Genomic DNA, 12,624 nt, shown 5'->3' with positions numbered 1-12,624 from the left:
TTCAAATAACGAGAACATAATTGCACAGTGATACTGGTTGGCAATTGGTTCGCATCCGCCCAAAAATAACTGAGCTCCAAGTATTTCTAGGTGTCCCTTCTCTTGCACAGTTGGTACGGGTCTATTGTCAGGCAGTAATTGTTCGAAGTGATCTGGATGCTTCATGGCATGGCGATTTTGTATTGGAAACTCGAGTTCCTCTCGATTTAGTTGTTCGATTCTCAGTGATGCATAAATTGTCATCTGGGTTGGCATTGCAATCAACTCTCAGAATTAGTCAATTATGCGCACAAACTGCGAATGAAGGCACTCCGCCAACCGGGATAGGATTCACTCACTGCTCTGACAACGAAAAGTGGCCATTGGCTCGATGTGATGTCTATGAGAGTTTCAATTGCAACTAGCAAACCCAAGTTAGCGTCAGTCTCAATGGGCTCAGTTGAGTCTCTATATGTGCTAGAATGGGTCATTGTTACAAGAAAGACGGCGGTGGTTGATACCGGATATTTTCCGGTTACTCTTGTCACGAATTACGTTTTGGTGGGGGGAAATTGCTGAAAGACAGAGAGCACTTGCAGAGAACACTTATCCATGTTGTAAAGCAGGTGTAATTTAGGGACACAGACAGCAAGTGTTGCGGCGTAGCTTGGATCCCTTACTTCACTGCATGTGGGAGCAACAAGCAGTGACGATTAGCAATCTAAGTGACAGGCGGAAAGATTGATCAAGTTGCTTTCCGGTGATGCAATTCCCATGTGTTTCGAACCTAGCCTACAGTATGTCCAGTGACTTGACTTTACTATCAGCAACTCTTCCAAATAATATAGACATGAGAAGAGACGAAACATATGGCCTCTCCACTAGCTTCAGAAGCACGAAGTTCGCATTTTGATAATGGTCTCCAAGTCGGTCTTGACCCTCGGAATCATTTTGTCCATTTCCCCCGAGATCATGCCATGCCGTGCAGCAGCAGCCCTGGTGTGACGAAACCCTTGGTTCATCTTTGTCGTGAGGGACTGAGTATGTTCTTGGCATTAAATTGAGCATCACTAGCAGGTTGCGGATCGCCCCGAATTAATTGACTAGGGTTGTTGCAACGGACCCCCACCGTACAGGAAGGCACCATTCTCCGCGGGTTCTTAATCATGCCAATCGCGGCAGATTGAAACATCGGTGGACATTCCATTTGCCGAGCTCTTGTCAAGCATGAAGACTGCGCTTAAAAAGGCCATATCTGTTGGCTACTTCCAAAGTTGTTTCTTTTAATGCATGGTCAGTCTCGCTGACTGACCGACTCTTATTCCCAGTACACAGGCGAAATAAGAAGATTGTCGCACAGCTCCCAAAGACACAGGTTCATCAACGGGAATCGTACGAGCTGTCTCAGACTACCATGGATCTCGGCCTCAAAAAGGCGGATGCGCACGCAACATGCGAAGCTGAAGGGCTCGCTCTGGCCAGTTCTGGTCAGAACGAATCACCACTGAGAGAAATTGTCGCAGCACAGGCGCGACGAAAGACTGATTGGATTATTGTTCCTATGGCCTCGCTGATGTTTCTCTTTTGCTTCATCGACCGCGCCAACATCGGAAATGCCCGGCTCGCTGACTTTGAGTCGAACCTTGGCTTGCAAGGCAACGACTTCAACTCAGTAAATAGCATTTTCTACATCTCTTATATCCTATTTGAGATTCCGGCCGTTATCCTTTGCAAGAAAATGGGACCAGCATGGTTCTTACCATTGATCACGGTACTGTTTGGTCTGGTCTCTATCGCCAGCGGTTGGGTCCAGAACTACCCACAGCTAGCTGGTACTCGCTTTGCTCTTGGCATCGCGGAGTGTGGCCTGATGCCTGGCCTTTCATATTACTTGTCACGATGGTATACTCGTGCAGAACTGACTTTTCGTCTTTCTATCTACATTTCTATGGCGGCTGTTTCGGGAGCCATCGGAGGTCTCCTAGCATCCGGCATTCTCAAGATTCAGCATTTCGGGAACTTCGGTGCGAGTTCGTGGCGTACAATCTTTGTTCTTGAAGGAATAGTCACAGTTGCCATCGGTCTGGCGGCTCTGGCAGTCCTCCCTGATCGTCCGGAGACTGCATATTTCCTGACGCCAACCGAGAAACACGTAGTCGTTGGCCGCATCATGGCTGAGAGGCCACATGCCGGCGATGCTATCGACAAAATGAGCACCAAGAAGCTTTGGCGGGGTGTGGCTAATCCTGTAACAATCGCCACTGCCATAATCTTCATGCTCGAGAGCGTTACGGTCAATGGCCTTGGTTTCTTCGCCCCGACCATTGTCAAAACTATATTTCCCGACAAAACTGTCATACAGCAACAGCTCTTAACTGTTCCGCCTTATGTCGTTGGTACTGCATCCGTCATAACCGTGTGTTGGTTTAGCTGGCACTTCAAAACCCGACAGATCTTCATTATCATCTTTGTTACACCCGTGATGGCAGGCTACCTAATATTCTTAGTCACACTGAACTCGGTTGCGCGGTACATCGCAACATTTCTCATAGCAAGCTCGGCCTTCACCTTGGGGGCCCTATGTCACGGGCAAGCGGCCGCCAACGTAAATAGCGATTCCGCGCGCAGCATGGCAATCGCTGTTACAATGTTCTTTGGGAATATCGGAAGCCTAATCTCAACTTGGGCTTTCCAGTCATGGGATGGGCCCGAATATCACATTGGAAATGGTCTCAACTTCGCAACTTCCAGTGCAATCGTTATCATTGGATCCTCAGTACTGTTCTTTATGAGGTGGGATAATAGACGGAGAGACAGAATGAACGTCGAGGATGAATTTGTTGACTTGTCGGATGAGGAGATCCAGAACTTGGAGTGGAAGCATCCCTCGTTTCGGTGGAGACCATAGACCTATCGGACCCGAGGAAAGAAATTTGACTTAGAATTTTAACCACGGTTTTACTCCCCGTTCAATCGAGCGAATCCTTTCGCCACGCTCATTTCTGCACATTATTGACACTGACCAAGAGTCTGAAAATTCCGTTGCACTCTATGGAGAAACGCATTGACAAGACCCTCAAATTCTAAAGAACCTATTCGGTTATGGCCATTCGCTTATGGGCGTAGTTAGGTGACTGACTAACTTGGCGTTTGTGGGAAATCACTGCCGTCAGACCCTCCCGCCTGGGCAAACCTTAATCCTTAGCTTCGCAGCTCTTCAAAGAATACCCAATGGAAGCTCTCTATTTCATCTAGGTGGATAAGCCAAGAAGTGGGTTTGGGATGAGAAAATACCTAGGTACTGTAGGTACGGTTAATCACCACGGGCCAACAGCCATCGACCAACCCAGCATTTGCCACGGCTCTGCATGCCAATATCAATTCTTCTCTGGTTCTTGGACTCGGTGGCTATCAACTGAAATGATCTTCTTAGCAACCTACTGTTAGGACAAAACCTTAGCGAGCAGTATGAGGTCTGCGGCGGTGCGGACAACAGCCAGGAACAAAGTCAAGCGGCAACTTAGCCTTGGTATATCAAGTCATGGACGGCTTAAAGAACCGAATCAGCCGATACTCTCTTTCGTAATTTAGGTGTTCTCTGCTGGGGTCTTACGAACGTTTAATAAGTTAATTGGACTTTGACCATAGCTTTCGTTATGCCAGGCCAGCGGAAGGCTGTCGCGGTGAAGACTCACAAAGCCAGAAGACTTCGACCCGTAGAAGAAACCGAAGACCTAGGGTCCGGTCGTCCTAGCTCTGAAACTAAGGACTTGAGTGAGGAATCGAATCGAGGCAAGAGAATCAAAGCTAGAGAAGCCCAGCACGACATAGCAGTACTTAGCAGAAGTGTTATGCTACATTCAGTGCACGATAGCGTAAACCTCGGAAAGGAGGAGATACATGTGCTCAAGACAGCTTCTCTCACTGTACTGCAAACTGCAAGCTGCACATTGCAGGATTCGAAAAGTAGTAGCCATATAAATGGGACGTCAACTTAGAGCCATCACGTAGTTGCACGCGTATAGTTGCATTATCGTAGCTTCCTTCTATGGAAATTCTAAGAATCTCTGAGTCTAGCCACAGCTGTTTCAACCATTAACTGGTTGGTTGCGGGCGCCAAACGGCTGTACTTATGTCAACAGCAACCGCACACTGACTTATCCTACCCATGTTGGATAATCAGTATGCACCGGCATGTGTCAGCAAATATTATATTACATGCACCATTTGATTGGCTGTATCGGCAACGGCTGACGGTTAGCATCATGTGGAAGTACCCATTCCAAGGGGCATACAATGGGTGGGCCTGAGAAGTAAGCCGCGCAGCGGATGACCAACATTTCTGGGTAAGTATTTGAAATAGTCAGAAACGACGAAAATCGATCAGCTTACTGTCCTGATATCGATGCAAAACAGTGTCACATACTCTCAGCTGGAGATTACAGACCATGGGTCTTTTGATTAAGGAATACAGCCAATCGGTGGAATTCATTGCCACGTATGAAATGCGGCTGTTATTTCAAATAAGAATTATTTGAAATAGGTCTCTTGGTATTGTGGTTACACAGGGCATAATGACAGGGTATCAAACTGTCCTAGAATCCATATTGGTGCTGTTCATGACATGGCATAAGCAGAAGTAGACATCCTGGACAGCCATGCGCTGCCTCTCGAAAGTATAAGTACAGATCAGATACCCACCACAATTATGTGAATAACATCACCACAAGTCGTCATTCATCAGTTTACGCCGACCATGTATATGTTTAAACCTTTGGCGCTCGCCGCCATGGCACTACCCTTGGTAGCAGCACGTAATTGCAAGAACATCACAGTCCCCGTGAGCATCTCAGCCGAGAACACCAACCTCGGGCCACTGTCCTTTGAAACAAACATCGACGTCACCAACTTCTTCCTCGGCACTCTGGCGGCTGGACGGTATGCGAGCTCCGCGAGCAACACCACGGTGGCCGACGCTCCCAAGATAGCCACAGTCTCCGGCACGTTCAACTTGTCGACCGTCTACTGCGAGCCGGACTCTGGGACCCCAGACGTCCTCCAAATCCTGACCCACGGCTTCGGCTTCGACGGCAGCTACTGGGACTTCCCCTTCCACAGCCACAACTACAGCTACGTCAACTTCGCGTTAGATCACGGCTACGCGACACTGTCGTGGGACCGGCTCGGCCACGCGGGCTCCTCGCGCGGCGACCCTGTCCGCGAGATCCAGCTGCCGCTCGAGGTCGCGGCGCTGCACGAGCTGACACGACTCGCGCGCAACGGCTCAATCAGCAACATCGGCCGACCCGACGGGTTCCGCAAGGTCGTCCACGTCGGGCACTCACTCGGGTCATCCATCACCAACGCGCTGGCCGTCATTGACCCGGCCGCCTCCGACGGCCTCGTGCTGACGGGCTTCAGCCACGTCGATGACTTCCAGCCCCTGGCCACGACGGGGCTGCACCTGGTGCAGGCCCGCACGATCCCGCGGTTCGCGAGTTACCCTGGAGGGTACCTGGCGCAAGCCGATAAAGTCGCGGTGCACTTTGTCTTCTTCGCCCCAGGGACATTTGACCCCGAAATGCTGGATGCGGCTTTCGAGGCCGGCCAGACGCTAGCGATTGGTGAGGTCGCAACGGGCGGATACAAGGCCATGGAAATAAGTCAGACCAAAGCGCCGGTGCTGGTCGTTACTGGAGGTGAGCCTGACTGAGTCTACCTTTGACGATGACGAGTATTACATGTACATGAATCAAGTGATAGAAACAGAGTGGAAAACAATGTTTGAAAGCAAGAACGAGACTGACTCAAGATTTCCCTAGAACACGACATTGTCTTCTGCGGCGGCGACTGTAACGCTCCTCTCACACCCAACAGCACTGAGAACTTGTTGGAGATATCTCGTCTGTATTTCCCCTGCACGACTGCCTTCCAGGCCAGCATCATCAGCGGTGGCGGACATGGTCTGAACTTGGTGAGTGATAATCCTACGCATCTCATCTCCATGTGAAAAAGAACAAAATAATCTTCTGTCCGTCGAGCACGGCCCGCACATCTCATCTCGCAACTATCGGGACGCTGACCTCTACCTCCTGCAGGATTACACATGGCCTGAGACGTATGGCACTATCACCGACTTCTTGGCACGCAACGGATTGGAACAGTCCAAACATGATGGCGTTGTGCAGCAGTGGGTAAGCAGGGAGATAGACGTCGGCACGCATATAAACATGTCCACTTGGTTTCTTCAGCCATGACTTACAGGTGTACTGATAATCTCAAGCCATTTACTGGAAAGCGGGTTGAAATCTGAGGTCAATGAGAATATTTGTTCTTCGTTCTTGTTGGTATCTTGAACTGAACTAGATAGCTCGAACCATGCTCTATCCCACTGGTTGTATGTTAGATAGCCAGCCAACTATTTATCGTTCGGAAACCCTTGCTTCAAATTATCGTACTTGGTCGCCGGCTGAACAATGCAGTTCTCCCTCCTCTCCAGACTATTCGGCCCGCCGAGGACATGTACCACGTTGCCGATCAGACTCTGGTCTCCCTCCTTATCCGCGCTGCTCTCCCACCACATGGCGCCGCCCAGCCCCTTGTCCTTGAGGAACTGGGTCTTGTGGCGCGCCATCTCCACCGTGTCGTAGGTGACCATGGTGCGCGTGGCCGGGTTGTAGCAGTAGCTGGCCCCGGACTCCTGATCGATGTGCTCCTGGGCGCCCTCGAGCGGCAGCTTCTTGTAGTCGAAGACGCCGTTCTCCCAGGTTCCCTCGCCGACGCCGCTGAACTGGGAGCCCGGCCCGTCGGTGTTCTGGAAGGCGCGCCCGTAGATCGGCATGCCCATCACGATCTTGTTGGCGGCCACGCCGTGCGACGTGTAATAATCCAGCGCCGCGGAAGTGCTGAACGGTGTGCACTGGGGGTTGCTTCTGCAGGGGTGGAGGTTGGCCTGGTGCCCTGCGTGCTGGTCCCAGCTGCCGGCGTAGTCATAGGCCATGAGATTCCAGAAGTCGAGCAGACGGTCCATGGCCGGGAGGTCGAGCTTCTCATAGTTCTGTGCACCCGCCGGGCAGGCAACAGTGAGCTCGAAATGATACGGGGTTGGCAGGGTACGGCTGTAGGCATCCATGGCATCGCGGACGGCTTGCAGCAGCGCGACAAAGTCGGCAGCCTCGGCAGGGGACTGGGGGTATTCCCAGTCGATATCGATACCGTCGAAGCCGAGGTTCTTGATTAGCTCGACGCACGAGTTGGCAAAGGTGGCCCGACCCTGGGGAGTTGAGGCGGGCTGCTTGAAGTTGCTGCTGTATGTCCAGCCGCCCACGCTTAGTAGGACCTTGAGCTGGCGGTTCTTGCGCTTCAACAGGTTGAGCTGCTTGAGACATCCGTACAGGTTGTTGCCGGTGTCGTTCCACGAGTCACCTTCCCAGTGGATGTCGGTGTCTGCCCAGGTGTCGGTGAGGAACACCTCGCCCGACTCGGGACGCACGTTGGCAAAGGAATAGAGGATGTGGGTGAGCTTGTCAGCGGGCAGGTCCTGAGGCCGGTGTTTCCGAGCGTAGATGGCCCAGTTCACAAAGTAAGCCACCGTACGGTAGCCGTGCTCTGGTCCGCCGCCCATGACTGCAAAGAACTTGGTATGAATGTAGTTGTAAGGGAACCTGAGTTGTAGACTGCTCGGTGCTATCCAAGAAGAGGGGAGAATGATGCCCAGAAGTAAGGCTAGGTAGAGAACAGTCACTGAGATGATAGTGGCACGAGAGAGATGGAGGAATGGCATCTACTTGTGTGTCTAGGCCTTGGGCATCAAGTTTTATAAGAATCCAACATGGACCGACTTGGGCGGGCAAGCATTGGCATTGCGTGTCGCGGATACTGGCTGTCAATGGACCACCGTTGTCACAGGTTGACGGGCGTGGCTTGGAGCTTGTGTGTGGCGATGCACAGCTCCCCGGCCGGCAGAACGGCACCACGCTTTAGTTGGCTGGCTGGACGCCGCCTATGCCGAGCTCCTCGGTCTCATTTGCTACATAACAAGTGATTGCTTTCCCATGTTCCTAGGCAACCTGCCTGCCTGGCATTTGGGGTGCACCATGCGCGCAGGCTCGTTGAACTGGTCGATGTTTCATTTGCTGCTGGATGAGATGACGTCGCTCAAGTTTGCGGGCAGGGGGACAGGTTGACAGGTTGCTTGGAGCTGGGGATGGGTGCCCCACAACATGGCGTGGCGTCATGTGTGGCTCAACACGGACCACCCCTGCACGGCCACATAAAGACCCCATTGGGAGGCCTGATTTATCTGGGGGCAAATGGCAGCCAGTGTATTGCCAGGAATTCGTGACGAGCCGCGATGGCTATCTACATATCCATAAAGGCAAGCAGGTATTACAGCTTGGCTCGGCACCCCGGCGGAAGGCGATGGCGAAAACTGCAGACCTGCAGACCAGCCCCGGCCAGGAGATGAATGACACGGGACATGGAATGAAACATGGTCCCCTGAGTAGCATGTTGGCGGATCTGTCACAGGGCGAAAATGCGAGGGCATAACTCTATTCACCACTGATGGCAGCTGTTCCGGAGGGACGTAGAATTATGAAAAGGCACGGTCAGGGTGTTTGTCAAGTCCTTTTTTTGATTGCCATGAACTACAACTCTGGATCTACGCCATATCAAACGCCGGGGGGACCTGATGAGGCCTCCTCAATCCATGTATCCGTCGTATCCCAATGCAATTGCAAAATCCTCTCCTCCTCGATCAAGTCGTTGTCCGAGTCGAGAAAAGATTTACGGCTTGTCGAAGACGTAGGTCAGGTGGCAGCGGCCACAGTACTGGCGGTCCTGCATGGCAGCCATGAAGACACCGGCACCGCACTGGGATGGGGAGTTAGTTTCCAGGACATAAACAGTACGCAGAGGAAAGGTAGCTTACAGTCTCGGCGGGGCACTCGCGGCGGAGGCGCTCGATCTTGCCATCACCGTCGACCTTGTAGTACTTGAGGACGGCCAACTTGGTCTTCTTGCGCTTGTGCTTGATCTTCTTGGGGGTGGTGTAGACCTTCTTCTTCCTCTTCTTGGCACCACCACGCAGGCGCAGCACCAGGTGGAGGGTGGACTCCTTCTGGATGTTGTAGTCGCTCAGGGTGCGGCCATCCTCGAGCTGCTTGCCGGCGAAGATCAGACGCTGCTGGTCCGGGGGGATGCCCTCCTTGTCCTGGATCTTGGACTTGACATTGTCGATGGTGTCGCTCGACTCCACCTCAAGGGTGATAGTCTTGCCCGTGAGGGTCTTGACGAAGATCTGCATTTTGCCTATCGCGGGAGATATGTTAGATAGGACTCCGGGAAAATGAAGACATCAACGACGAGTACTTCTGTGCGTCTCTCTCTCTCTCGCCCTCTCCTTCGTCTCTGGGTCCGCCAGAGTCCATGGCCGGGCAAGCACCAACGGTCGACCGACCCCGAGATGTCGGCAGAACCGAGTCAAGCGGTGCGGGTGGCAGCAGCGGCGACCATGGCGCAGCGCGGCGCAGAGAGCAGGGAGAGGAGAGCGAGGCCAGATGAACCGCCATGATGATGCCGACGCAGAGGGAATGGGCGGGCACGTACCTAGACAATATTGCTATTGCCTTCCTCAGCAGGATGTAGATCTATCGAAGTTCGGGATTGATGATGTGAAATTCGAAGAAAAGTCGACGTCCAGTCCAGGGCGGTGGGAACTTTTGCGCCGTGGTGGGCTGCCGCGGGCCTGGCCACTCAGAGCGCGGCGGTGGGGGCCTCGGGGCTAGGAAAACGCACAGGCCGAGTAGGGTTTCTGCGGGCTTGTGCCCTGGGGGTGAGCTACAGTGGCGGTGGACGGTGGACAGTGGCCACGGCGCGCTAATTGGCGTGCAGTAGGCTCGTTTTCAACCGGGCGCAGGGCAGGTTTTTCGCTAAACCAGTGCGCTGGTGGGGGCCGCCCGCGTCAGAAATCTTTTCTCTTTTCCACCTTTTTCCCGCCCCAATTGGCCCGAACTTCAGCCAGCCCGCAGAAGCCCGCTACGGCCCACTAGGAATTTCGCAAGCGGTGCACAACTTCAAGTTGACTGCTGCTCGACTTCCGAACCCAACCACGAACACCTTCCTTTCCCCGACACAGCCAGGAAAAGAACACCGTCAAGATGGTCAAGAAGAGAAAGAACAAGTACGCCCGCCCTCCCGCACTGCCATCACCCATCACGCCGTGCTGCCCGCGACCTTCGACGCGCGCAATGTCGATACCCATCTTGCTGCTCCTCGGCGTGGAAAGACGGGCCTCGACAAGGCGCGCGGTCACGGACAGCATGTCCTGAAAGAAAGGCACGAAGAGAAAGAAGAAGACATGTGCTGACATCTACCTCTCTCCCACAGCGGCCGCAACAAGAAGGGCCGCGGCCACACCAAGCCCATCCGCTGCAGCAACTGCTCGCGATGCACCCCCAAGGATAAGGCAATCAAGCGCTTCACCATCCGCAACATGGTCGAGTCCGCTGCCATCCGTTAGTCTTGGCCCGCTGCTCCCTAATTTCCCATTCTGCGATGCGCTGACCTTGCCTCTTCCCCTTCCAGGTGATATCTCGGATGCCTCCGTCTTCCAGGAGTACACCGTCCCCAAGATGTACCTCAAGCTGCAGTACTGTGTCTCTTGCGCCATTCACGGCAAGATTGTCCGGTATGTTTCAAGTCCCGTCAAAGGGTGCCCGCACGGGAACAACCACTCGTTACGAGTGTGCCGCTGAGAAGAACCTTGGTTGGATCCTACACGAGCCTCCCCCCGATGACGAATATTTCCCCCCACGAACCCGAGAACACGTTCCCGCTGACAATTCCTCACAGTGTCCGTTCGAGAGTCGGTCGCCGCAACCGTGCTCCTCCCCCGCGTGTCCGCTACAACAAGGACGGCAAGAAGGTGACCCCCACCCAGACTGCCAAGGCTACCTAGATGTAGTTTGTCCTCGTCGTCTCATGGTGTCTGGGGTTTGTGGTTCATGACAGGGAAACGGTAAAAACGGAATGGCTTTTGCATGCATGTCCTAGGAATTCGACATGGTTTCTCAGATTATGATCTCCATGAATTGAGTCATTGATGACCTTGACCACGTATATACACATACGGCCTTCTTTTGCTCTCAGTTGTGCGTGATACGCCGTGTTTCCCGGTCGCGCGCTGCAAATTTCGAACGATCTGCTGCACCTACGACTACACCCTGCGGACTACGGATGTTTTACGATGTGAAAACTCACCTCTCGAATTGGCTAAGAAGTTCAATTTTGACGTATGGCATTCGTTGGATTTAGACACCACGCTCTCCAATTACTCGTCCAACTTTTTATCATCAGCTACAAAGACAATGCAGTTTTGCACTTTCTGTCTCCGCCTGCCGAGCTGGGTTTTCACTCTTGTAAAGCGCCAACTTGAATCCACCCTGCCTTGGACATGCGTTATCATGGAAAGAGGAGACGCATATATCAGGCAACCGTATTTCTGACCTCTGCTATTGGGCGACAACCAACACCTGCACACAACTTCCGCATTGAGTGTATATGATACTGATAGTAAAGAAGTCCAAGCTTGTTTATAAATATGCCAAGATTTCCCTACGTTCGGAACATGCTGGCCTGCTGTACAAGCACTCCATCACGAATAGGAATAATCCCCCCATAGCGCAATGCCTCTAGAACTCCGCGATGTCGATTTCAGCGATGGCGCGACCATCTCCCACGTGTACATCAGCGCATTCTACGACGATCTCTTCAACAAGACCCAGTTCCCTGGCGTGTCGTTCGAGAAGCTCCTGGCCGGCGCCACATACAGGTGGCCGCGCAACTACTGCGACCCGTCCGCACATTACAAGAAGGTCGTCGATACTGATACGGGAGAGACTGTGAGCTACTCCAAATGGGAGTTCGTGAATAGCACCGCCGGGGACCAGTTGAGGCGCACCGGTGAGTGGCGTAGTCGTGGACACTGGGATTGAAGCGAGAAGCCTGGAAATGAAATGGACGCTCACAGCAAGGCCTGCCACACAGGCGTCCCCGACGGCCTCGTCGCCGAGCGCCCGTGTACCCCCGAGGGCTTGGACGATGCCTACGCGACCGAGTTCTCGGCGAAGGTCCGGACCATCTACCACAGGCACATGGACGGCCGTCCGCACATGCGTAAGTAAGCACTTGTAGGCCATTTGGCATGGCATAACGGGGTTTGACTTTCCTATTTTTGTCACAAAATCTAAACAGCCCCCGTTCTGATATCGATCCACCACAGGCCTCAAGATGATGGGCACCCTGGCGTCGCATCGCCGCCGCGGCGCCGCCGGCCTTCAGCTGCGATGGGCGACGGACCTGGCAGACCGCGAGGGCCTGGCTTGCTGGACCGAGGCTTCGCCCGCCGGCCTGCCGGTGTACGAGGCATTTGGGTTTGAGACCAAGGACGCGGTGGTTTCCAAGTTGGCTGAGAGCATCGGCGGGGGACTGTACACATCTACGTGCGTGTTGAGGGAGCCTAGGCGGAACTTGGGCTCCTGAGGCAGTCATGCGACCGGTCAGTGTTACCTGTGGATGTGGCGGATTGATGGGATGCGGTGGCTTCTGTCGCGGATATTATCGCCATGAGACCATGGGTTGAAG

General features: G+C 53.3%; 6 protein-coding genes across 6 annotated transcripts; 4 read left to right on the top strand and 2 right to left on the bottom strand.

Annotated features, from left to right (window-relative positions):
- Nucleotides 1-1,393: 1,393 nt before the first annotated feature.
- On the top strand, nucleotides 1,394-2,887 carry JN550_007741 (uncharacterized protein; the record flags this gene model as incomplete). Its single annotated transcript, XM_049319625.1, has 1 exon — nucleotides 1,394-2,887. One exon carries the CDS (start codon nucleotides 1,394-1,396, stop codon nucleotides 2,885-2,887), a length of 1,494 nt encoding a protein of 497 aa, XP_049170398.1.
- A 1,881-nt stretch (nucleotides 2,888-4,768) lies between these two features.
- JN550_007740 (uncharacterized protein) lies at nucleotides 4,769-6,292 on the top strand (the record flags this gene model as incomplete). Its single annotated transcript, XM_049319623.1, has 4 exons — nucleotides 4,769-5,678; nucleotides 5,802-5,953; nucleotides 6,021-6,173; nucleotides 6,263-6,292. 4 exons carry the CDS (start codon nucleotides 4,769-4,771, stop codon nucleotides 6,290-6,292), a joined length of 1,245 nt encoding a protein of 414 aa, XP_049170397.1.
- A 105-nt stretch (nucleotides 6,293-6,397) lies between these two features.
- On the bottom strand, nucleotides 6,398-7,603 carry JN550_007739 (uncharacterized protein; the record flags this gene model as incomplete). Its single annotated transcript, XM_049319622.1, has 1 exon — nucleotides 6,398-7,603. One exon carries the CDS (start codon nucleotides 7,601-7,603, stop codon nucleotides 6,398-6,400), a length of 1,206 nt encoding a protein of 401 aa, XP_049170396.1.
- Nucleotides 7,604-8,766: 1,163 nt separating this feature from the next.
- Nucleotides 8,767-9,286, bottom strand: JN550_007738 (uncharacterized protein; the record flags this gene model as incomplete). The annotated part of the gene is made up of 2 exons (XM_049319621.1): nucleotides 8,767-8,853; nucleotides 8,912-9,286. The coding sequence occupies 2 exons, from the start codon at nucleotides 9,284-9,286 to the stop codon at nucleotides 8,767-8,769; spliced, it is 462 nt and encodes a 153-aa protein (XP_049170395.1).
- An 853-nt stretch (nucleotides 9,287-10,139) lies between these two features.
- JN550_007737 (uncharacterized protein) lies at nucleotides 10,140-10,939 on the top strand (the record flags this gene model as incomplete). Its single annotated transcript, XM_049319620.1, has 4 exons — nucleotides 10,140-10,303; nucleotides 10,369-10,496; nucleotides 10,567-10,669; nucleotides 10,834-10,939. The coding sequence occupies 4 exons, from the start codon at nucleotides 10,140-10,142 to the stop codon at nucleotides 10,937-10,939; spliced, it is 501 nt and encodes a 166-aa protein (XP_049170394.1).
- A 727-nt stretch (nucleotides 10,940-11,666) lies between these two features.
- JN550_007736 (uncharacterized protein) lies at nucleotides 11,667-12,522 on the top strand (the record flags this gene model as incomplete). Its single annotated transcript, XM_049319619.1, has 3 exons — nucleotides 11,667-11,943; nucleotides 12,028-12,156; nucleotides 12,263-12,522. 3 exons carry the CDS (start codon nucleotides 11,667-11,669, stop codon nucleotides 12,520-12,522), a joined length of 666 nt encoding a protein of 221 aa, XP_049170393.1.
- Between the last annotated feature and the right edge of the window lie 102 nt (nucleotides 12,523-12,624).

This window comes from Neoarthrinium moseri (assembly GCF_022829205.1).
Source record: "Neoarthrinium moseri strain CBS 164.80 chromosome Unknown scaffold30_Wmoseri_CBS_16480, whole genome shotgun sequence".
Lineage (NCBI taxonomy): Eukaryota > Fungi > Ascomycota > Sordariomycetes > Amphisphaeriales > Apiosporaceae > Neoarthrinium > Neoarthrinium moseri.
Note: the sequence above shows the minus strand (reverse complement) of the source record. Positions and strands in the feature narration are given on the sequence as shown.